Source organism: Sphaeramia orbicularis, chromosome 18 (genome assembly GCF_902148855.1).
Source record: "Sphaeramia orbicularis chromosome 18, fSphaOr1.1, whole genome shotgun sequence".
Taxonomy (NCBI): Eukaryota; Metazoa; Chordata; class Actinopteri; order Kurtiformes; family Apogonidae; genus Sphaeramia; species Sphaeramia orbicularis.
In genome coordinates, this window is record NC_043974.1 from 23800266 (window position 1) to 23825393 (window position 25128).

Sequence of the window (25128 nt, forward strand, 5' to 3'; positions counted from 1 at the left end):
TTTTTGTCATTCATTGGAGAAATATGACATAATAATCAAACACCGGTTGTAATAAGAGCAAATCAAATACACTGTTCACATTTCAGCCTCTCAATCAGACTTTATTCCAAAAAAAAAAAAACAAAAACAAAGAATATGTTAAATATAAATAAAATTAATGTCACTGCTTCAGTAGCTACAGTAGAACATTGCAGCTTTGAGCCTTGTCAGGTCTGCTGTCTTTAGAACTGGAGAAGCATTTGCATCCAAAAAGCATTGTGCAGGAGTGTCAGAAAAAAAGTCACATTTCAGTCAAACCCCAAATCAGGTCACATTCGATAGTTGCAATGGAATTAGTATGATGTCAACTTATCTGCGCTTTGAAAATCTACAATCTTAACACTAAAGGTAACGTAACTGGTTTATTATTATAACACCAAACTTTATGTTCACACAGTTTGGGAAGATGTGCAACATGCAGCACATGGAATCCGCTGAAATCAAAGTCTCAGACAAGAAACGGAAGAATAAGAGATACTCAACCCCCTAAAAAGCACAAAGTCACACTGGAATCAGCTGTTCACAGGTGGAGAAGAGATGGATGACGCCATGGAATCACAGTATCAGGATTAGGATCAAGAAGTACCACTGTTCTTTAGGTCACTGATCACATCTATAATGTTTACATTTGGTCATAGAATGATTTGTGACAATGAAACACAGCTCAATGTCCCGTTCGTTCTTAAAAGTCGGAGGGAAATCTGAACCATGTGCTCATCTACAATAACGTAAAGGCCCAGAGAAAACCACCAAAAACACTCATGTCTACATTCATAAGGAGAAAAACATCAAGTGAATGGCTCCTCCAAACCCTTCTAACTTCTGTTTATTCCTCTAACTTGGCCATTAACATTTGCTTCTTTGTAAGTTCAACAGATCATTTTATATCCATATTGTTTCATCCATTTCTTCTCCATATATAGGAATGTTTCCTCTAACTTTTGTAAACTTTATTACAATCAAACATACCATGTAAAAAGCAGGTTTTCTTTGTAAACAAATGCATAATTTCTACTTTTTGTAGCCTTACTGTGTTCAATTTAACATTGTGTGCATTTTGCATGTTGCTCACATTGGTAGGTTTGAAGGTATTTAGGCTTCCTGAAATTAGATATAAAATCTGGATGCATTCACGATACTTTAAGAAGTTGCTTTGGATTGAAGCTTATACCAGATGGTATAAGAATACACAATCATGTCTGCAGCTTGTGAAACTACTACGCATAGATTCAGCAGTTTGTTATATTGTAGGTGTTTTTTTTTTTTTTTTTTTTTAAATCTGAGTAAAGTTTGGACTGAACCACAACATCATGCATGGATGTACTGTCCACTGTTCACACTGCAGTCACTCAAAATCACATCACAATCTCCTTCCAATGTCTCTCCTGTAAATAAACTGTCAAAACCTATTTCCACAAATTCGGTACCTTCTCTCACTTTCCCTTTTCCCTTTTCCATTTTCATTCCTTCCTTCTTTAACTCATCCTAAATGGTAGGTGGAAAAATATAGATATTTATATGAGTTTTCTCATTTTTGTCCACAACTCAGTGTCTTCAACAACTGCTCCTCTGGTGAGACTCATCACCTTCGTCTACAGCTCATTGGTCAGTTCATCGGCAAATTCAGCCATGATGTCATGTACCCAGATGTCCCTTTCTTCCTGCGAAGTGTCGACCAGGAACACCGTCAGCTTCCGGTCCCATGGATTAGTGGCTTCCTGGATGGCCTCCAGCTGGGCCACAAGTGGTTTCTTCTCCACATGGTTCCTGAAAACGATGGAAGCTTCCTCTGACCACTGCCTCGGCTTAACCCCTGTGGATGGACAGACAGAAGAACCAGCTTTTTAGACTTAAAACAATAACCAAATGTTTAGGATTAGGTATTATATTTGACTATAGCAAATGACTTCAAATAAATGTTAATGTTATCGTATTCTTTCCCTGCGGTGTCTCTGTCCCCACATAGAGTTCAGGAAGTAAGTTTACATATGCTTTCAGTAAATGAATTCAACTATTTTCCAAAACTCACATAATTTCAATTCAATATCTTCTCTCTTTTCACACAATTAGCCAAAATACTTTATTTTGATAATGTGACGTGTCAGAATAACAGCAGAAAGACTTTATAATTTCAGCTTTCAATAATTCTATCACATTCTCTGTACTTCTGTTCTGATAAAATAATCAAATACATGATTTTGACTGGATAGAAATGTCTTTTGAGAACCAAATATATTTTTTCTTTCCTGTTCTCTCTCATTTTGACTTGTCTAATGTTATACACTGAACTTTATTACAATGGACAGTCTATCCTTGATATGTACAGCAATTTTGTGTTCTATGCATAGTCAGAATTTAGTCTGATATGTGAGGATTTTTGAGTTACTTATGGAATCTGACATAGGAATTTAAGGTAGGTGACGGATGGAGTAAGGGAGTGGGAGATTATAAGTTAAACTTCATCCTGCTACTTTTCGAAGGGTTTATTTTCTTTTGATATATTTCTTTGTTGTTTGAATTTATTGCAATATTCTAAATAAAAAAATAAACAAACAAACAATCAAGGAATAGATATAAAAATTATCTACTTATGAACGTGTTATTAGATGAATAAGGCTCAGTTCTATTTCATTACATTAACTCATTTGTAAAAGAGTGAAAAAAGTAAATATTCAAGAGCTAACCTTTCAGAGCAACAAAGCAGAAATCTTTAAGTTTTATAAATAAACTGTCATTGTGAATGAATTCTCCAAAATCCAAACACTGATGTTTACAGAACAGCGCTTGTATTTTATTCAGAACACAGAGTTTTTCCTGTCGTAGACTTTACTCACCGGCTAGTTGGGCAGTGATCCCCTGGAATGGCAGCTGTCTAAACTCCTTGATAAGAGGCCGGAGCTGTGTGCAGCTGACCAGCTCGTGTTTACCGTAGTCCAACTCATAGACAGACACCAGTCCATTGGTCAGGACTCCCTTCACTAAGACACGATGCCAGCTGAAACAAGGAAGAGGGGGTTATTTTAAGACAGAGCACATCTGTTTCCATATGACCACTATGGGACATGAGACTATGAGAATAGAGGCCACAATACCAGATTTGTGTTTTTTCAGCATCAACACAAATCTGTTCATATTTAAAACAGTACATACAGCTTCATTAATCTTCATCCACATTAAATTGTTTATCAAAATACAAGTCTAAGATGACATGAAGTGATAGGTTTGTGTACCTGTTCTCCACTTTGGCAGCATATATTTGATTCTTCTCTATGTTGAGTGGTTTCTCTTCAGTTTTATTATAGTAGAGAATCATCTCCCCCATCAGCACCACCAGTTTGTACATATCTCTCCACGGCTGCAGCACAAAGTGACCAGGATGGCACGCAACTGATACATATACATCCATGTTGCCTCCTGAGGAGATAAGAAATGACACATAAACATTAAAAATCACAAATTAGATGTTATTTTGAGGGGCTTCATTAAAATGCACGAGGGATTATATTCAACTCTGGAAAAACTAAAGTGACCTTTGGTTTTACCATGTACAAGTATGTGCTATTTTTGTAATTCTAGAGGCTATCAGCATCATTGTTCTGAAATTATAAAATATTGTTATTACAGTATAATTTTATATTATCATAAAATACTGTCAATTACAGTAATAAATCTGGAGGAAAATTAACATCAGTTCAAAACAAAAGACAAAAATCTGTGCTTTTGCTCTAATTGATATTCATTTGTAAACAACACAATACTAATATTTTAACTTAGGAAGAGTTCAGAAATTCAGGTCAGGTTTATTGTGTTTTAGCAGAGATGGGATTTGCGAATTAGCTTAATGGCATATACAGTACAGGCCAAAAGTTTGGACACACCTTCTCATTCTTTGCATTTTCTTTATTTTCATGACTATTTACATTGTAGATTCTCACTGAAGGCATCAAAACTATGAATGAACACATGTGGAATTATGTACTTAACAAAAAAGTGTGAAATAACTGAAAACATCTCTTATATTCTAGTTTCTTCAAAGTAGCCACCCTTAGCTCTGATGACTGCCTTGCACACCCTTGGCATTCTCTTGATGAGCTTCCAGAGGTAGTCACCTGAAATGGTTTTCACTTCATAGCTGTGCCTTGTCAGGGTTACTTAGTGGAATTTCTTGCCTTATTGATGGGGTTGGGACCATGAGTTGTGTTGTGCAGAAGTCAGGTTGATGCACAGCTGACAGCCCTATTGGACAACTGTTAGAATACATATTATGGCGAGAACCAATCAGCTAAGTAAAGACAAACGAGTGGCCATCATTACTTTAAGAAATGAAGGTCAGTCAGTCTAGAAAATTTCAAAAACTTTGAATGTGTCCCCAAGTGCAGTCGCAAAAACCATCAAGCGCTCCAACGAAACTGGCTCACATGAGGACCGCCCCAGGAAAGGAAGACCAAGAGTCACCTCTGATGCTGAAGATAAGTTCATCTGAGTCACCAGCCTCAGAAATCGCAAATTAACAGCAGCTCAGATTAGAGACCAGATGAATACCACACAGAGCTCTAGCAGCAGACACATCTCTACAACAACTGTTAAGAGGAGACTGCGTGAATCAGGCCTTCATGGTCAAATGGCTGCTAGGAAACCACTGCTAAGGAGAGGCAACAAACAGAAGAGATTTATTTGGGCCAAGAAACCCAAGGAATGGACATTAGACCAGTGGAAATCTGTGCTTTGGTCTGATGAGTCCAAATTTGAGATCTTTGGATCCAACCGCCGTGTCTTTGTGCAACGCAGAAAAGGTGAACGGATGGATGCTACATGCCTGGTTCCCACCGTGAAGCATGGAGGGGGAGGTGTGATGGTGTGGGGGTGCTTTGCTGGTGACGCTATTGGGGATTTATTCAAGACTGAAGGCAACCTGAATCAGCATGGCTACCACAGCATCCTGAAGTGACATGCCATTCCATCCGGTTTGCGTTTAGTTGGACCATCATTTATGTTTCAACAGGACAATGACCCCAAACACACCTCCAGGCTGTGTGAGGGATATTTGACCAAGAAGGAGAGTGATGGAGTGCTGCGCCAGATGACCTGGCCTCCACAGTCACCGGACCTGAACCCAATCGAGATGGTTTGGGGTGAGCTGGACCGCAGAGTGAAGGCAAAAGGGCCAACAAGTGCTAAGCATCTCTGGGAACTTCTTCAAGACTGTTAGGAAACCATTTCAGGTGACTACCTCTTGATGCTCATCAAGAGAATGGCAAGAGTGTGCAAAGCAGTCATCAGAGCTAAGGGTGGCTACTTTGAAGAAACTAGAATATAAGAGATGTTTTCAGTTATTTCACACTTTTTTGTTAAGTACATAATTCCACATGTGTTCATTCATAGTTTTGATGCCTTCAGTGAGAATCTACAATGTAAATAGTCATGAAAATAAAGAAAATGCAAAGAATGAGAAGGTGTGTCCAAACTTTTGGCCTGTACTGTACTCTGTGCAGAACATCAGAAGTTCTATATGTTCACTATGTTCCACTGCTTTGTCCCTGATGAATCAATGAATAATGTTCTCCACAAATCTTTAACATGACCTGTGGGTACGTTATGCCATTCCTGATGCAAAAAAGGAGTTCAGTTTTATTTAACCCATAAAGACCCAAACAACCACTGGCGACCAAAATCATCTACTAATATAAAATGTGTATTAACTTCTGATCCACTAATCTTAACAATCCATGTAAATAATTGGTCTAAATGCAGTTTATCATTTTTTCATGGTCATCAGATATGACCCATTTGGACGTTCAGAGGCTCCGTAGTCAACGTGGAAACACCGCCATCTTCTACAACAATTGATTCACCAGTCAAACCCCTGGAGTTGGATCAATGACAGTGAATGGACACACTGGGTGTATGTTCAGTTAATGATCAATTCTGTTGAAAAAGTCACATTTTCTTAATTTTTCTGTTTCTGATATTATGACAATTAACTTTAATCTGAGCTTTTATGAACATCTACATGATTAGTGAATTAAATATAGGAAAATACCAGATTTTTATTGAGAAATGCAAAATACAGAAGATAATTTTATAATAAATGGTAATAAATTGCTTAAGAAATGTTATATAGAGAGAAAAATTCATTTGGGAACTGCTGGAAAAGTAACACTGGTTCTTTATAGGTTAACTGCATGTGACCATTCATCTTACACTAATTCTTCACGTGGTTTAAAATGGGTTCAGGCCTGGAAACTGCACTGTTATTTTAATTTCATAGGTGTATATTTTAAAGTGGATACAAATGCAGACCAGACAATAATAAAAACAAATAATTTGTGGACTGAAAGAGCTAACCCAGAGTGGGCAAGATGTAAAAAAACACAGTTTTAAGCTCATATGAGTTCTCTTTGTGTCCGCCCTTCATGCCTAGCAGTATTTTTCCCTCTCACCTGGAGGGGACAGCTCTAGTAGCGGTGGCAGATTCAGCGAGGATGAGGGGGATGAAGGTGTCTCTGACGGGGTGGAGGTAGTTGTGTTTCCTCTTCCTCCTCCTCCTCCTCCTCCTCCTCCTCCTCCTCTGGGACCTGACAGAGCTCTCCTAAGATGAGGCTTAGCTGATAGTGAAGTTGACGTTGGACTCCCATTAGTGGAGTCACTGGGGCTGGATGTCTTGGAGGATAGAGTGGGTGTAGAGATCTTGGTGGGACTGTGAAAATAAAAGAACAAATGTGAGATATTTTACCTGTGACGGGTAACTGCAGAGCAGCGTTAGGTTAACATCACACCTGTGACTTGTCAGGAAGACGTCAGGCTGCGTTTTGAAAAGGTCAGACTGGGCCATCTGATGGTTGAGGCTTCGGGCCGGGTCGTGGAAGTTCTTGTCAGTAAACAGGTGGACATAGATGCAGCGCTTGGCATCATCCACCTTGGCAACCTTGAGGATAACAGATAGGAAAACGTAATAAAGACACACGGAGGATTCAAAAGTACATAGACCAAGGAGCATCAAAAAAAGACAAGGATTAAGATGCAAAATAAGAAAAGGGGAAGAATAACTAGAAACAGGGATAAATTAAATAGATTTTATTAACTTGTGTAACGTGTGTGGAAATCAGAGGTCAAAGAGAAAAAGAGTTTGGAACTAATATATATTTGCAGTAAGTCAAATTTTAGAGTTGAAATGACATTGAGCTGACAATTAAAGAAAGGGCAATTCAAAGTATGAACTATATTTATTGGCAGTTTAAGAGATATTAGAGATAATAGTTACTCTAATAACAAACAGGGTTCCTACAGGTTTCTAAAAGTTAAATTTAAGACTTTTTAATACCTTTTTAAGACTACTTGGAACTGAATTTAATGCCCATTTCAAGGCCATATTGGCAAAAATTTGTGACTCCTAGAATTTAGGAAAATGTATTTCTTTACTCCCACCGCTCTGAGTCATTTCTCACGGGGGGCTGCAAATTAGTGATTTCAGAAAGTGTTTCAACAATATTATTACTGAAAGTGTGTACGAAAAACTAAGAAATGCTAGAGTACAAAAATAGTTCCGCAAAGTAAAGAATAAATAAAAAATTTACAAAGGAAACAATCTAAAGAAATCATTAGATGCTCTGTACATAGATTTTAAGTGACTTTGGCTGAGGTGATGCACCTAAATCTTATAACAGTATAGAAAACCCTGGGTCTCCTTGGATCCATGAAGGTCCCTGGGAAACATTATGACTATGTCAAGCAAAATGCTGACAACACTGACCATGACTGAGGTTAAACAAAGTGAATATACTGTATTTTACCTTCATACTACAGTCAGTGATGTTAAGTACTTTCTCTCGAAGCCACTGGACAGCTTCTGGAGTCCAGGATCCGACACTGACAGCCAGGTCTGCCAGACAGCACTTCACAGCCTAAACACAAGTTGCAGGTTGTACATGCTGCAGTTAGAAAGCTGCTTAAAATATGCAGCTTGTGCTTAAATTTCTTCTGAACAATTGTGTTGTTTCGTTTGTTTTTCCCTTTCTGTCCAACAAAGCCAGAGACATTTACCTGTGGTGGGATGGCCATAAGGTCACGAAGGAATGGTGGAGGGATTTCTCTGAGTTCAAACACCTCCACAGAAGCCTGAACGCCCACATCAATGAACAGGATATCCAACACTCTGCTGCCATGCAGATTGGTGATCTACCAATAGACAATGAACACTGTTTTATTAACTCTTCAAAATATATTAAAAAAAAACATTTGCCATAGACTACTGTGTTTTAAAGCTATTCTTCTTTAACTTTTCTTTCATCTTTTTGATTCTCAATGATTTCCCACTTTTTATGTAGTTGTGGATTAGTACATGTGGAATGAATTTCAGTCTGCCCCATGATGGAGGGTCCAATATGTGTGTAATAATAATACAGTATTAGATGATGAGTTTTTCATTTTGTTATTTGCTGTAAAAGGCCAGTAACAATCATATGTGGATATGTTTTATATCTCACAAATCTTGATGTACAATTTCTTACCTCAACACGGGACCATTTGCTTTTGTATCGTGCCAGGCATCGTTTTCCACAGAAGGGCCTAGAAACCAGGAATTCTGATGTTACCTGGAGCAAGAAAAAGAGATTCATCAACAAAAACATCACAGGTGACAGTACCATTTGACAGGATGTTTTTTGGATTGGTAATGTTATTGTGTGTGAGTCACTTCTATTTTATGACAGAATAAAATGAGACTGTAAAGGCTCGCGTAGAAAAGTTGAGCCCAGTCTGGTGCTGCTATAATGACTGTTATGGCATATACAGTTTGTACAGCCCTATACCAGAAGTGGGCAATTAATTTTCCTATGGGGCCACATGAGAAACTTTGACAGTTATTAAAGACTGGATCAATATACTTGCAGCTCTGCTCAATGTATATCTCTCTCTATATATATACTTTACTATAATATAAAAACAGTAAATGCAACAATACAATGATACAATAAAAATGTGGAGCACAGAACACAACTATTTAATGAATACTCACAAAAACACTTTTGAAAATGTGCAAAACCAGCTCCACATTAACTTTACATGATAAACTATAAATGCATCCAGCTTTGTTTGTTTGCATATCTCAGTTCCTTTTCTTTTTCTTTACCTCTGACTTCAGTAAAGAAATACTTAGAAGTCCTTGTCTGGTTAAAAACTCTGCATTCTGAATCAGTCTTTCTTATTTTGGCATCAGCTGACATCTTCATGGGCTGAAACTGACCAGCAAACCAATCAGTGCATAAGCCTTATGCTAAGTACGGAAAGTACGTGTCAAAAAACGCTAATTTAGCAGATACTTCAAAATAAAAGCAGTACTGTTGTATTGGCTGTGTCTATTATGATGATATATATTTGCACTGACTTTTAATTTGCCAATGACCTCATGCAGGCCAGTTAGGGTCAGCAACCGGGCCGCAAGTGGCCTGTGGGCCGTAAAATGCCCAGGTCTGCCCTATACTATATGGTGATGATTGATTTTAGATGGAAATATAAAGGTGTCAACAGGGGGAAACAACTAGTCTGGATCTTTCCAGAAATAACAAAAATCCAGTTACTACCATGTCTCAAATTCACTTATTATCTTGCAGTAGTCTGGTAGTACAAGTATCTTTTTAATCAGTATAAAAAACTGTAGTGTAAAGTGTAAGAATAAATGTAAAGTGATTTATGAGCTTGGCTTTCTTTTTTAATGTGCTAGACTTGGTGATAAGCAGTGACTTTAATGAGTCATTACTGGATTTTTTCTTATACTGGAGAGGGTTTATTCTCTTTAGTCAGGGTACAATAGTGGTTTCCATTTCTGGTTTTTATGCAAATGTACGACAACAGTCCCTGGGCTACACCTTATTAAAAACCATAAAGACTTTTTTCTTATCTTGACTTCACAGTGTTTAACCAAACACTGAAGCAAACTACTACTGAGCTGCAACTACAAGCTTTAAAAAGTAGATTAAGTAGCACGGCAACGTCTTAGCACCAGATTATCAACCTAATCTCAATCTGTCCACAACTTTACATTGGGAAAAGGACACATGACACAAATAAATTCATAAAAAGTGATTAGGATTAATGTGTGAGTTCTCATCTACTCTGATTACTCCCTCCCTGGATTTAATGAACACATTAAAAAACAATCATAGGTTTCTGTTTTAATCTGTTGGTCACAGCATTCTTTCTTCTGGCAGAGGACCGTTAAGTTTTTTATATTCTTTGTTGTTAAATCAACAATATAAGACTTTTGTTGTGGACTCTTTCCTCCCCATTCCTGCATTGAACATTGTGCCTCAACAATTAATTAAAAAAACTATTAGCCAGATTGGACATTCTCTGCTTGCTTAAGGAACACAGTCTGTCAAGTGGACTGAGTTTCTAAAGACTATAAACCCTACCTACCTTAAAGCTACCAAGATTTTAGAAAGACTGATGTCCAAGAAATTTCTGGAACTGAGTGAAGAAAAGACATTTTTGACAAATACCAAATGCAAAGAGTTTAGTCAGATAAATAAAATTGCAACTGATAAATTTGAAAACAGTAAGCATGCTGTTTTTTCTCTGGACTCTGGTGTCTCCTTGTTCTCATGTATTTGTTCACTTTGCTCTAATGATTTCATGATCAAACTGAGTTCAACACATCACCATGAAGGTACTGAGACTTCAGGTGGAGTGTGGTGTTAACCTGTGAGTGGAAGTACGTCTCTATTTTCTCCAGTATCTCATTGAGCTTGGCGAGGCCTCTGGAGGGCAGTTGACAGTAGACGGTCCCATCTGAACACACACTGCTGACAGTCACATTCATGTAAGCACTGTTGACCTGTAAAGACCCACCAGTAGGACATCAGTATGTTGAGCTCACAGATTCATTAAACCCTACACACAGAAAACCTCAAAGTCTGAAGCACCTGTAATGGGCTGGCTAGTGTCTTGTCCTGCAGGGCCTTCATACAGGCAGCATTGATGTTGACATCGTCGTCCTGTGAAGTGTCATACAGAACAACTAGCGGGATCTGCCCTCTCTCTAGGATCTCCGCCAGCAGGATTCTTCCACTTGCCATTGTCTCAAATTTCTTCAACACCCCAGGATCCTGACAGAATGGCTCCAAGCCTGGAACAGGACACAAATTTCAGTATTAAATTAGACTACAAACCATGAAATCACAGTGAAGGAAGAAATATGAGTGAAAATAAAAAAGGATAAAACAAATTAGACTTATTACACTAATGTCCATTAGTGTACTGAGTTTAGATTCACCTGCCAGTTTACACTTAGTAGCCTGGAAAGGCAATTTGAAAAACTTCTCCTGCAGGTCAAACACTTTGGCTTTGCTGATCACCTCTGAGAAGCCATGATCCACATAGTAAACCTACAAAACCAAAAACAAAGATGTTCACAAAAAAACAATATTTTTCTAAAATCTTTTTAAATTATAAACACTGCAGAAAGTGAACTCTAATCAAGTCAAGGCAATAAATGCTTGAATTGGTCAAACAAGATACTTCTTCCTATCAGTCGGCTATTATTTATGAACATTTCACCATTTTCAAACTTGTTGTCCATCATTATGTTAATGAGATGAAAATCCGGGGTAATTTAAAGCATGATTTAATGCAGATTTACAAAGTCCTTTGATCAACACTGACAAGTACAAGCCTGCTTTATTTAATTCATAATTTATTATTCTATGAATCATATCCTTGTCATCACTTCACACATTAAGTATTATTTCTCACCTTGACCTTATCAGCCAGAACCTCACAGACTTGAGCTCTCAGAATCTCCTCCTCCTCCTCTGCTCTGACTGCGACAAGTTGGCCTGACAATGGAGCTGACAAAGGAGTGGGACTACTTTGGTTTAAGCCATAAAACTCCCTCATTTCATCCTCCATGGACTCTTGGGCCTGGGAGTAACCTTCACCAATATACCTGAGAGATGAGACGAAACTGTGAGATATCCTTCTGTCCTTAACAAACTGACCTTTTCTACCGAATTAGCTCTGGTTCTTGAATCAGGATTCTTGAAGTCTTGATGCCATCTGATGAAAGTGGACTGCATGTACACCAGTTTTGGAACCACTGTTATCATGGATGCAATACACAATGCTCAACAATTCTCTTTTTGGGTCTCTTTTGTATTTCTGTATTTTGTTTATTGTTTGTTCTTGTGTTTCAGTAAAACCAGCTGGAAGTTGAGCAGATAACCAAATGACCACAAAGCACTAAATCTGATCAGCAGACAACTTTTACCACATCATTAGATTCATAGCATAATTGGCTAAGTCCTATTTTTGGCCAAATTGTGACATCTGCATAACTTTACTCTCATAACACTGGCTCACTGGCTATATCCTGAAAAAATATGACTTAGATAATTATGCTATAAGGCTAACGATATATATTTTCGTAAATTTTTTTTGACTGCTGATTTCTCATACTTGATAACCATCTCTGTCCTCCACCCTCTCTTACCAACTTGAAGAGCAGGACATCAGCACTGATATCTGCACAATTCAAGTCATAGAAAAGCCAGCGATTTTTTGGCTCCAACTAGGAACCTGGGCTACAAACCACTGGATTTTTGGTCAAAATGCTCCTAACATTTCAAAATTTGATGCACAAACTTCATGTCAGTAGAAAAGGGGAACATGAGTTACTTTTCCACACATACAACGGTCTCCTACCTGAGTATAACTCCATTGGTGTTTGTAGCCTCTACCACCAGCACTGAGGGATATTCCTCTTTAGGAATCTGCAGAGATGGTACAGCATGGTTACTGAGCCTCCTCCCCAGCTCCTGCCTCAACTTCAGCTCTTCCTCACTCGTTGTGGAGTCCCTCCTATTGCAGTTCTCATCCTCGCCTGCTCCACCCCCACTGCTGCTCCTCCTGTACAGGATAGCCCTCTTTGGGTTGTCAGGCATGGGGTAGTCGATGGTGCAGAAGTCAGAGAGGAGGTGAAGGTTCTCTAGGACATGTCCAGGCAGTTTAGTCTTGGAAAACAATAAAATACACAAAGATTTTTAGCATGTTTCAGCTTCAATATGAATCCAGTGGAACACATTAAAGAGCTTAAAAAAACTAGCTGGGTTGTAGGTAATTTAATAAAGTATTTATGCCAGTTTTTTGAGAGTTACTGACTTTGTAGGTGTCCTGGAAGAGCTTTGGCAGCGCATGGGCCCAAAGTCCATTGGAGTACTTTATCAGTAGCTCCTCCAGTTTCACTTTCAGGTCAGGGCTAAGGGGTGTAGGAGAGGATGGAGGGCTGGGTGAGGAGGAGGAGGACAATGTTGGAGACTGAGGAGGATGAGAACTGGAGCGTGTCAGATGGGTGCTGGAAGGTCTCTGCTGGGCAGGGGACTGCAAGGGTTTATTTGTGGGGCTGTTTGAACTCTGGGTAGGGGCAGTGGTGGAACTTGGGTTAAGATTTGTCACAGCCTTGTCCTTGGCGGGGTAAAGAAGCAGCTCTGATGGGTTGCTGCTGCAGGTTTTCTCTACCTTAAAGAATAAAAAAAGCACTGATTATAGAGAGGAAACACAAACATGATTAAAAATCCCTGGATTCAACACTGTTTAACAATGTTTTCAAAGTTGCCATGTGTCACTTGTTGGAAAGTGGTGGAAATATAAGTGCTCAGAGGAAAACATTTTCAATAGATGTAATAGTGGAATCTGCGTGAGAGGTCAGGGTGGATCATTTTAGTGGGGAAAAACTGCTTAAACAAAGACACATGAGGACCACAAAGAATACAGAAACTGCCAACAATTTCTAAAGGTTTTCAGTGATTTGTGCATGCACATTATTGTGAAATTTTAGATACAGTAGTCTTATTTTTGGTCAATGCACATTTGCATCTTCTATATTTATTTTGCATTGTACATTTTGTCCCTGCCCTCCCTAGTGTAAACTGTTATATATGAGAAATGCTCTTAATTTAGCATCAGTAAGCTTACAATCTTAACCATCAGTGCATTTTTATTAATATGCTGTTACAATAGGAAAAACATTATAATGATAGGGGAACATACAGTACAAATGTGTGTCCATGTTTCCAGGTCTTTGATGGCCTCTGTGGGCAGGTCCTGTTTGTACAGTTCTCTGTAGATCTGAGGCAACTTGGACACCCAAAACCCATTACTGTACTTCCCCAGGACCTCCTTAATGCGACTCTGGACCTGCTGAGGGTTATAGGGTTTTCCTTTGCCTGGGCTGAGGCTCTCATTAAGATTCATAGGTGCTGGAAGATTAAAGCAAACAGTAAAAAAGAAGGGGAATGAGAAGTTAAACATAGGCATGTAATTATTGCTTCCACACCTTTGCCGTCTTGACTTCAGGTTTAGTTGTTCTTTGATAAAATGTAGATCACAAAATCATGAGTGATAACAACAATTCCTAATAAATTTATCAAATCAAAGTTATTCTCAGGGTGTTGCTCTACAGGATGATTATATGTAATTTGCACATTTTTATTTACTATATCTTCCACTTACATGAATCTTTATCTTTTGAAAAGTAGCCTCACATTATTATTTCCTCTCTCTTCAGGAATGTGTCTTTCCATAAAGAATTCACAGGCCCCATTTAGTTTCCTCTATCTGCAGGGGCCTGAAATAAACATGTTCCGAAAGACCCTTAATAATGTGCACCTTGAAGCTATGCATTTCATTACAGGCCAGTGCTTTCCTCCAGGCTATAAAGCCTTCTTCAGCCAGGCAAATAGACAACACATACATGCTCAGTTCAAGTGAAGGCTTGTAGAAGAAGAGTTTAAGACAAGGAAAGATCAAACCAACAACACAAAAACCCAACGCTGGTTTAATTTAAAACCTTTTAGAAACAGACTCATCTCAATATTAACATAATATCAATTGCAATATTCTCAGGCAAAAGTCATACAGGATGGGGTATCTTTTAGTTTAGTCCTTCATGATGACATGTTCGAATGGGGGTTGACATTTCAGCATAAGGTGGCACATTGCAAAACTGGAAAAGGGTCATTGAAACATTACGTTTAAGTATCACATGCAAGTGTCTTCTGTAAGTCATAGATATCAGGCCCCACCTGAAGCCTGTACTTAGTTTGAAAGACAAAAGCTATACAAATCCACATTTAGAGGAAAGAAAGCAGCGTGTCCTACTTACAACTAGTCTGTTGGGGGTTTCTGGAAAGGTGAGCTTGCACCTCCTTCTGAAACCGTGACGGCAGAGTCATCCTCTTGTCTGACCTAGACAGAAAGCAGGAAAAAAAGGTGGAACATTACCCTCTATGGACTTTGGAAGAGGAGACAATGTTTCGACTTCCAGCAACAACAATAACAATAATAGATTAAATATATTATATTTAATCTATACACAATACAATACAATTCACAATCACTTTAATTTATACAATTATACAGTCACTTAAGATGTATTATGTTTAAACTGGTTCTGTTTGGCACTTGTACTGCATATAAAATACTCCTATGAGGCACATCTTCTATGTGGACAAAGTTCTTTCGGTTTGTCCCTACTCCCAGAACCCATTAATCAAACTGTCTCCAAACCCTGGTCTAGAATGAACAATGGGTCATGAGATACTGCAAACAAACTGCACTGCAATCTATGCACTAGATAAAGTACTCTTTGTCGGGCCTAGAAAGTGAGCATACATGAAAGATTCTTTCGATCAGGGGTGTCAAACTCAATTTAATTCAGGGGGCACATTCAGCCTAATATGACATAAAGTGGGCCGGACCAGTAAAATAATATAGAATTTAGAAATAATGTCATCTCCAAAGTTTTCTCTATGTTTTTGTGTGAAAAAATTAAAATTCCGTAATGAAAATGTTTACATCTACAAACTGTACTTGAACACAACACAAGCAAATATGACCAACCTGAAAATTCTTAAGAAAAATAAGTGCAATTTCAACAATATTACGCCTCAGTTTATCATTTATACATGTGCATTATAACTTACAGATCACAGTGAATCTACAAATATACAAAACATTTAATAACAGACAGAAAATTCCACATACTTAAGAGATTTCAGGTTGTTCATATTTGTTCAGGTTATTCACATTTTTTCTAAAAGGTTAGTCTGTAAATGTATGATGAAAAAAGGTAAGCGACACGCACATCCAAAATTAGAGGTGTGCAGGATCCCAAAAAGTTAAACATGAAAAAAATAAAGGAAGGTCCGCACAACCTGTGAGCTCCCAAACCATTTATTCCGTGATGTTTCGGGCCGAGGCCCTTCATCAGACTGTAAATGTAACCATGTAACCATTTTTGTGTAATTTGCCTTTTTTTTTTTTTACACTAAAACAAAGAGGGAAATTTGCGGTTTTCATTATTTATAGGTTATTATGATAGTGTTTTACTGGTGTGATCCACTTTAGATTGAATTGAGCTAAAATTATTTTAACATCCTTGATTGCTAATTTCTTCAGTGTAATTTTTGCATTTCACAAATTCATCCCAAGGGCCGGATTGGACCCTTTGGCCGGCTGATTTTGGCCGGCCCCCAGGCCGCATGTTTCACACCTGTGCACTAGATTGTTTTATTTCATTTTAATTCAGTTTTTCTATCTTAGTCTTCTCCCACTCATGTCCCACAAGTCCAAAATACACGGCCAATATGATGTAATAATACAGTGTGAAGGACTTCACCTCTTATACGTAGATCCTAGAACATAATGTCAGCATTTGTACACTCCTCTGCGCTAAATCTGTCTAGCTTTGTATCTGGCAGAGGAGGTGAAACAAACTGCAGCAGAATAAACCAGTTATAGCTAGACTGATGGCAATAAGTGGCACTATAACTTAATTTCTGTCCATGTTAAGTGAGTGTAAAGGGTGTACACTGGAAGTGAGGGGGAAAGATTTTATTCAAGTGCAGTTTCCTTTCCAAATCAAATGAAATTTTGAGGCTAAGGAATGAAAAACAAAGCAAGAAAGCAATATATATAGAGCTAGCATAACCACCTTTTAGTTATTCAATCTGTACAAGAAAATGTAGAGCACTGCACTTAAAATTAACGGTTTCTAAGATCTTTACAAGCTAACTTTAACCAAATTTAAAACAGACTACTGGTAAATATAAGTAGTACATGTGGTACTGTGCAGAGGCACTGTAGGTTTTATACAACTGTTATGTAACTGAGTCAGGTTAATAAATATTTTGCCATCAGTGAGATGCAAACATAAAGTATCAAGACTGTATTAGGTTCAGCTGCAGGTTTAAAGATTTGTAACACTAGAAATTTTTACAAGTAGAAGAGTTTCACAAGAGAATATTTTTCCAAAAATGTCCATACAGATTAAAATCTGATCAATTCAAAGTTAAGGATATTTTGCGCTTTTAATGTCTAAATTATTCTATTTAACTTAAGGGCCGACACCCTTGTGCTTTGAATTATTAGTCTACGACTTTTAAGCCAAGACAATTAAGTCTCTCCCACTTTTGGTGACATCCAAGCTGAATATTGTGGTTCTCTGGACCCAGTTACCCCACAGTGGTTTTTCTTTCACTGCTCCAAATTTCCTCACAAGCAAACTAGTAACATGAATGTGATCAATTCTGTTAAATACACAGCTACCCAGAAAGTACACAGCTCTGTCCCACAACACCACCCTGATGCATTCCCTTAGAATTTGGAGCCAGCATTCACCTCAGCAGCCATAAACTCTCCAGTCTCAAAACTCAGACCAAACTAGTCCTCTCTGTTTCCTCAGTCCTATTATTTACCAGAGACGTTTGTATCTTTGTGTTGTCTTATTTCATTTATTCAGTGTACCACTCCTACAGTGTAGTTGTAGGCAGACACACATGGACACACTCATACTGTCCATTGGAAGGTCTAGAGGGATACAGAGAGATGTGCTGATTCATTCTGTGTCGGTTTAGAAGCGTTAATCTACCAGAGAATAGAGCAGGGATTAGAAAGGGCTCACATCCCCCCGGCTTTGGGCTCGTGTCCCCTGCCAACACACCAGGCTTCCCACCCTCCCGTCCCATTGTGCTGTGGAGGGCCACCGGCACACTGGACACCCTTGGTGACACAGACAGAGCACTGATGTCAGTTGTTTTCACAGTGAAGAGACACTGAGAGCCGTGGGTGGATGGTGGGAGAGCAAGTCAATGAACCCAATTAATTAGACTCATTGTTTGAGCAATTCACATGGATGTATAACAACGTATAATATGTTAACAGCTCCTTGGACAATAATGAACCAAGCTTAAATGTAAGTCACCTATGATTCACAGCATTAGTCAACTGGAATAAGTATTTACCTCAAAAAGGAATAATGGACCTTGGCAACAAAAGGGAAATTTAAGAGAGGGAGAGCGAAAAATGTAGTTAATATTCAGCAAATTGTGATGACAGGAAAGACAGACATACAGAGAGAAAGAGACAGAGGAAGCTAGAATAAACTAGAGAGTGCATCATGAACCCAGTGCTGAATAAGCAGCAGCTTTGCACTCACACACCAACCAGAGTTCAACGAGGCTCCCATTCACCAGCTGCCTATCCTGATTCAGCTCAGACCACACAGGTGGGAGGAGAAAGAAAGAAAGAAAGAAAGACAAAATTGTATTTTTATGCAACATTCTGAAGGCTGTTGCACTACTCTGGTTATTCTGAGGATTTCCAAATTCCTCTACATGTATTTCGGAAGACATGGGGAAGCCTGGTTGGTGGTTAGCACATGAAATTGTGCTATAAAATCCCACAAAAATGTTAAGGCTGAGCCAAAGGATATGAACTACAGCTGGTCTTTTTGTACTAAATGACAAAAACACTCCAGTGTAAAACAAGGACGAACTTCAGAGCATACCACAAAATTAATGAAAATTTAATCCTACCGATACCTAAACTAATCTGAAACATCACATGATAGAACTGTGTTGGTTTATTATCTTGAATCCTTCACTCACTTTTCTGGTGGTGGATTTGTTTTCCTGTTGGGTGTGTTCTGATTGGACATCTTATTCGGATGCACTCCAGTCTTGCCCTCTGACTGGCCATCCTTCATGTCCCTTGTCTGTCTGAAGTCTCCATGTCCAGCCCCTCGGCCACCGCCTCCTCCTCTACCTCCGCCTCGCCCTCTGTGGTTCGGCTGCCTGAGAGAAGTTTGAGGTTTGGCTGTGCAGAAAGAAAGAAGAGGAGATGTAAAGCTATGGATTTGCAATACAGACACACAAAGACTGACTCAGCTAAAACCTGACAGTGAGAGGACAGTGTAGTTGTCAAATGGGCAAAACATCACTGACAGCTCAATATCTACAGATAAAACACTTTTGATAAACACCATCATTAATTTAACCAGCAAAGAGAGATGGTTGTTCACATACATATAGGAAAACTTGATCATATCTTCTCACTTTCATGACAACTGTAAAACTAGAGACAGCTAATTGTTTTAAAAATGTAAAACTATTCTTTTAAAACTCTTTGTATACACTTGATATCAATTTAACCAAAAGGCTGCATTACAAAAATACCCCAGACAGCTTTTTTTGTGAAATGCACATAGCATTCTCATGTAATACTTACACTGGATAGTAGCCCCGCACAATATGTGGAAAGTCTGTGATGTATAAGACCATTGTTCAGTGTTATGATGACAATATGACTTAAAGTAAACCATTTCTAACTGTTTGCTGGAGTATTACCTAATAGGTCAAATGTTCACATGCTGAGTGTGAATGCATGTGTAAATAAGATAAAACATGATTCATCAGTCAGCATGATTGAATATTTGTTCTGAGTTTATCTGTGTATAATGTATCAATCCTTAATGAATAAACCATAAACAACAGCACAGCAGATGGCTGTACTATAATTAAATAGTATAAAAGTACTACTGTAAAAAAGATGAAGTTATGTGTTATACTAAACTATATACACTTAAAGTACTGGATATGTATGTGCTTGCCTGGACAGTGCAGTAAATAATGACCATAAAAAGTCTGGAAGCCACAGTGCGTCTGCTCTGATACAGCATCTTTCAGTCCAGCCTCATCATTCATTCACACAAACACAGCACAGTCGGCATGACATCACATTTCTGCTACGTAGCATAATCATAATACCTCGTCATGCATAACCCTAGTCATTTCCACTCCCACACTTCCTCTTCATTAGAAGCTATTCTTCCTACTATCTCTTCTTTTTTCACCTCTTTTATTCAGCTAAATGCAGTGCTTCCTTCTCCTCTTTTTCTCATCTCTGAATGCCTTTCTAGTGATAAAACACAGCAGCTTCATCAGCCGACTTCAACATTTCATACATTCTCTGAATCACCTCTGTCTGTCATATGAGTGAATGTACCACTTCTACTGTATGAGCTTCTGGTAGCCAATCCAGTAAATCAGCCTGTTAATTAGCTACTATATCTTTCGGCCAAACATATACAGAGCATGACAAATAGACACAGACAATCAAATAAGGAAAAGCTTGAAATCACATGCAAATATAGGCAAGGACAAGTACATACACACACACTCAGAGCAGACAGCGCATCACCTCACCGGCATGGACACACAGTCCCTGGTCTGTCTGTGCCTGAATATCAATATCCAAGGCGGTGAAGGAGAGAGGGAGAGGAGGGGAGAGAGAGGGAGAGAGGGAGAATGATTTGTGAATCAGCTGCTCTCTGCTTAGAGCCGAGTCTTGGCTGCTATGGGCTATAACAGTCTCAAATACCCCACCCCGCTCTCCTTCTAACTCCCTCCTTCTGACTCTCTGCTTCCTTCACTGTCATGTGTCCACCCCCTCCCTCCTTCCCATTCCACTGTCGCTCTTCCTCTCTTCTCCCCCAACCCTTTCGCTGCCATTCCTCTTCCTCCTCCTCACTTCTCTCTCCCCCCTCCATGCACTTCCACCTCCTACTTCCTCTGCCGTCTCTCTCAGAATATTCTGCAGCATCATAGACTAGTGAGGGTGTGCGCAGTGCAAACAAAGCAATAAGAACCAACATGCATGTATGTGGGTCTGGCCATATGGAAATTCTTGTAAAATATCGAAGAAACTGATTAATGCATAGTTTATATGTCATCACCTTCTAAGGATCTGTGGAGTAATCACTAAACTACAGCATATTATTCATCCACAACCTGTATGGCTGAGCCACAGACAGTAATATTGTATAGCTCTAATAACCAAAACTGGACAAGTTCTAGTTCTGTTTTCCTGCGGTATTGCTGCACTGATCTCACGAGAAGATATAAATAGGTTAGAAAATTCAGAATTTTGATGGTCTTGGAAAGCCACTAAATTCAAAGCATATCTATAGGCCACAAATTACTAGTTTCAAATCTTTATTCAACTTTTAGTCTTTGAATGTACTGACGTAGAAGCCTCTTTTCGCAAAGACCACATGAAAAAATGGTGAACAAAATAATTAGGATAAACATAAACTTGAATATTAATTGAAGGAATTACTGCTAGGACTGATAAAATGATGGGTAGAAAAACCCTTTGTCAATTTAGTACACCAAAATAACACAAAAATTAACACAGGTAAAAGAACAGGGAAATTAATCAAATACAAGGTGATTTTGGTGAAGAAAATGGGTAAGACACACAGTGAACTCTTTCGACCTGTAGCTCAATACACAATAAAATAGTATAGCCAAAATAAAGGTGCAGTGGTATAAAATGGTAATAAATGTAGAAAGTCATAGGAGTTATAGTAATTTAGTTAAGTGTTATTTGTTGAACGAGTCACTTAAAGTATAAGAGACAGATCTCAACAGAATAAGAATATGGTGATCTACTTAAAGCATCTGACCACAGAGGTCTTTCAAACAGGTATTTTGTTTAAAACCATACACACAGAAAAGCTTGCCATCAATGACCTGTATCTTACTCATGTTCAAAATCAGTTGGCCTTACCATTTAGGACGAGGGGAGCAGCTGGTTTGACTCTCATCTGGGTGTTAACCAGGTGGGGTCGGCCTGTCTTCTTGGAGCTACGTTGGCGAGCCACCACTTTGGCTATATGGGTAGTTTCATTGGCCAATGAAGGAAAACACATCATCTAGAGAAGAGGGAATTTTCAGATCGATACTGACATATAAGAAAGCAGTAAATAATACCACCATGTATAGGCATGTCATTCAACTGTGTTCAGTTTGTGTATTAATTCTAGACTGAATGTTTGGCTCCATCTTCTTTGTTGTTGGAAAAACAGAACACCAAAACACCAAGATTACCTCTCCAGAACGATTACGCTCCATGCGGACAACAGAGGGCATGGTCTCTAGAAGTGCATCAAGGTTGTTGTGACCCATCTGCTTATGTGGTATCTGATCCCCAGTCAGCTCCTTATACTCCGACTGCAGACGGGACAATGACACTCCACCCTTGTTCGCCTGGAGGACAGCCCGCAGCATCTTCTTCACCAGCTCCACGTCAGCCATCTAATAAAAAAAAGGACAGCACTAAGGAATAAAACCAAATAAAACACAGTGGGATAAAAAAAAGTACAAGAGTACAATAAAAACAATCCACTGCAGCTCATTTTTGCATTGGGGTTTTGTCATTTTTTGTTAAATTCTGTACACAGAGTAAACTGTAGAGCTTGCTGCTGCAACTGATGATATGCAAATTCAATGAAACTTAGTAGCTCTCCTGATTTGAGTTCAATCTGTGAGTCAACAGCTGACTGGTTAGGCAGGTTTTCATTTCAAGTCTTGATCACATTTCCGTGCAAGCACTGCATTTCTGCCAAAAGAAAACCTGGTTTCAGATTGCAATGGCAATGAGAAATCTGCAGATGCTGACACTCTTAAAAAAATAAGCTTTCCTGAAAATTCATAGAGTTCTGACACAATTAATGTTGTATTTATTGGTACTTGGCTATAGATTATTTCTCTACAACATGAAAGTAAGGTGTGTACCAATCAGACTATATTTTAATTCTGATACCAAAAGGAAACTGCTGTTGAAGACCACCTTAGTAAAAACTATTGCTGAGTCATGGATCAGAACCATTTTAGCTGATACCTGTTTTTGCTGTTTGGGTGAATATTTAATCAATATTCAATACCATTATCAGTTTGCTACTTCTCTAGTTAAAGGTATTAATACATCACCTAAATCCCGACAATGGCGGAACTAGAGACATGCCCTCAACAAGAGGTTTCAATGCGTGTTGTAGAGGTATGCACATTGCAGAGTTGTAGTTGTAAATGGCAATCAGATGTGAGACTACCCCTTACCATTCAGGCACTAGGTGTCTCTGTCTTCAGTTTAATGTCTTGCAGGTAGAGTAATACAGATCAGTGCCACCTGTGTCAGGTATGGATGGTCTATTTAAGCAGCACGACCTTGGTGTCTGGTCCTTCTGCCCAGCCCTACTCTGTTCTACTGGCTCTGTCCTGGTTCTGGTGTTTGGCTGCTCTGCTCTGATCTGGTCTCTAGTCTGGTTGTTAGTCTCTGGCTCTTTCTCTGGTCTTTCTCTACACCTGGACACCACAGCACTGATGACCAGCAGCAGCCCTTTTCTTTACACACCTCACCTGCACAGATATACACCCAGCCATTCATTCCTTACACTTCTGATATATACTGATGCTCACCGTATTCTGAGTTACCTTTGTTTTCAGTACAATAAATTACTTTTTGAATTGGTTACCACCTCGTCCATCCCCACTGTTTTGTCACAGCCTATGAGCCAGGATGTGACAGGTGGTAAACAATAAATTGCCATTCTTACCAATATGAACACTGACATAAGCAGGAGTATACAGATATTCGCACATTACAAGAATTCAGTCACAAGTCTACATACACACTAGTGCCCATAAAGTTAGACTAATATTGTTTTCAGGCACGTTCCTCTTTTTTTCCCTATTTTTCCACCTTTGACCAGGTGTAATGATAATACTGTATACCGAGTCCCACTTATCTATCAAGAAAAAATCATTTTGTCACAATCATTTCTTGAGAAGATGTTAATTTAAATTTTATGGACGAGTGTCCATGTAAAGCCATGTTATTTACAGTGAATATCAACTCCTATTTGAAGTCACTACCTCCAAATGAACAAAAATGCATGAAGCCTTGGCTGTTTAATGTGTCAAAATGTGGTCCAGAAAAATTGAAGAAATTGGTGCTTTGAAAATAATTTAATAAGATAAGCTGTTTCTTCTGCACAACAACAAACTCTTATTTCAGTGCGGTTTTTGCCACCTGTTGATGAGCAGCCGCGCGGACAGTAGACGTGACGTAATGCGTCACACTTCAACTCCACACCCTCTATCGGGACTAAACTATTTGGATTAAGTTTCCCTGTCGATTTACATGTATACGAACAAAACTATTTACAAATGTTGTCGAACGGCTGTATGGGACCAGGAGGCTGTGTCGGAACCGGGATACGGTCTGCAAATCCAAAGATAGTACATGCAATGTCGAGTTAAATCCTCCTGCCAACCCCGGGACAGCGGGCCGTTAAGTTAGCCATGACACGCAACGAAAATACCGGAAGCACTTGCATCTCGCCTTCATAATAAAACTATTATGAGCCGTTCCGAATACTTTTACACAAAAGGAATAGCGAACGTAAACATATTTTGAAATGAACTACAGGAAGTCGTAGTCTGCATTCATGCTATCTTGAAATCCGTCGAGCCATCCCAACCGGGAGTTACTGTAGCAGAAGAAATAAACAACCGGCAAAACTTTTCAGGCTGTTCGAGTAGTAAAAGTTCCTAATTTAAAATAAAATGTGCCAAAAGGAGTCTACCTTGCTGCAAATAGATGGGATGGTGAAGTGAGGACTTCCAGTCGGTGTGGGTGCTGCCACGGCCACAGAGCTGAGCCGTGGTCGGAGCTCTGTCCTCGGTGTGTCTGTCTGCCAGCCGGTCCAGGCACAGCCTCTCCTCCGCCTCCTGATTGGTTGTTCGGCTGTGCTTGGCCCTCTGGCTAATGACACGTTAATATGCATCCTATGACCCAGCTCCTGTCCAGTCCTAACGACATTAAACAGCTTTTTCTGTTGGAATGTATGCCTCAAATTAAGATGAAAGTCATTATAACCCCATAGTCCCCATAGTAAATAACAATTTAGGTCACTGG

At 39.0% G+C, this 25128-nt stretch overlaps 1 protein-coding gene across 2 annotated transcripts; it reads right to left on the bottom strand.

Annotated features, from left to right (window-relative positions):
• Positions 1–388: 388 nt before the first annotated feature.
• On the bottom strand, positions 389–24919 carry tdrd7b (tudor domain containing 7 b). 2 transcript variants are annotated; one of them, XM_030161897.1, is made up of 20 exons: positions 24797–24919; positions 22260–22466; positions 21940–22084; positions 18978–19185; positions 15194–15276; positions 14080–14288; positions 13192–13548; positions 12736–13043; positions 11788–11980; positions 11309–11420; positions 10959–11161; positions 10736–10870; positions 8547–8630; positions 8080–8214; positions 7830–7940; positions 6816–6964; positions 6480–6736; positions 3270–3453; positions 2874–3034; positions 389–1852 (listed from the first exon to the last, which is right to left on the bottom strand). In XM_030161897.1, exons 2-20 carry the CDS (start codon positions 22464–22466, stop codon positions 1632–1634), a joined length of 3462 nt encoding a protein of 1153 aa, XP_030017757.1. In that variant the 5' UTR covers positions 24797–24919; the 3' UTR covers positions 389–1631. The 2 variants fall into 2 exon arrangements, with proteins under 2 accessions (XP_030017757.1, XP_030017758.1); XM_030161898.1 differs by lacking the exons at positions 21940–22084; positions 22260–22466; positions 24797–24919 and adding an exon at positions 20574–20758.
• Between the last annotated feature and the right edge of the window lie 209 nt (positions 24920–25128).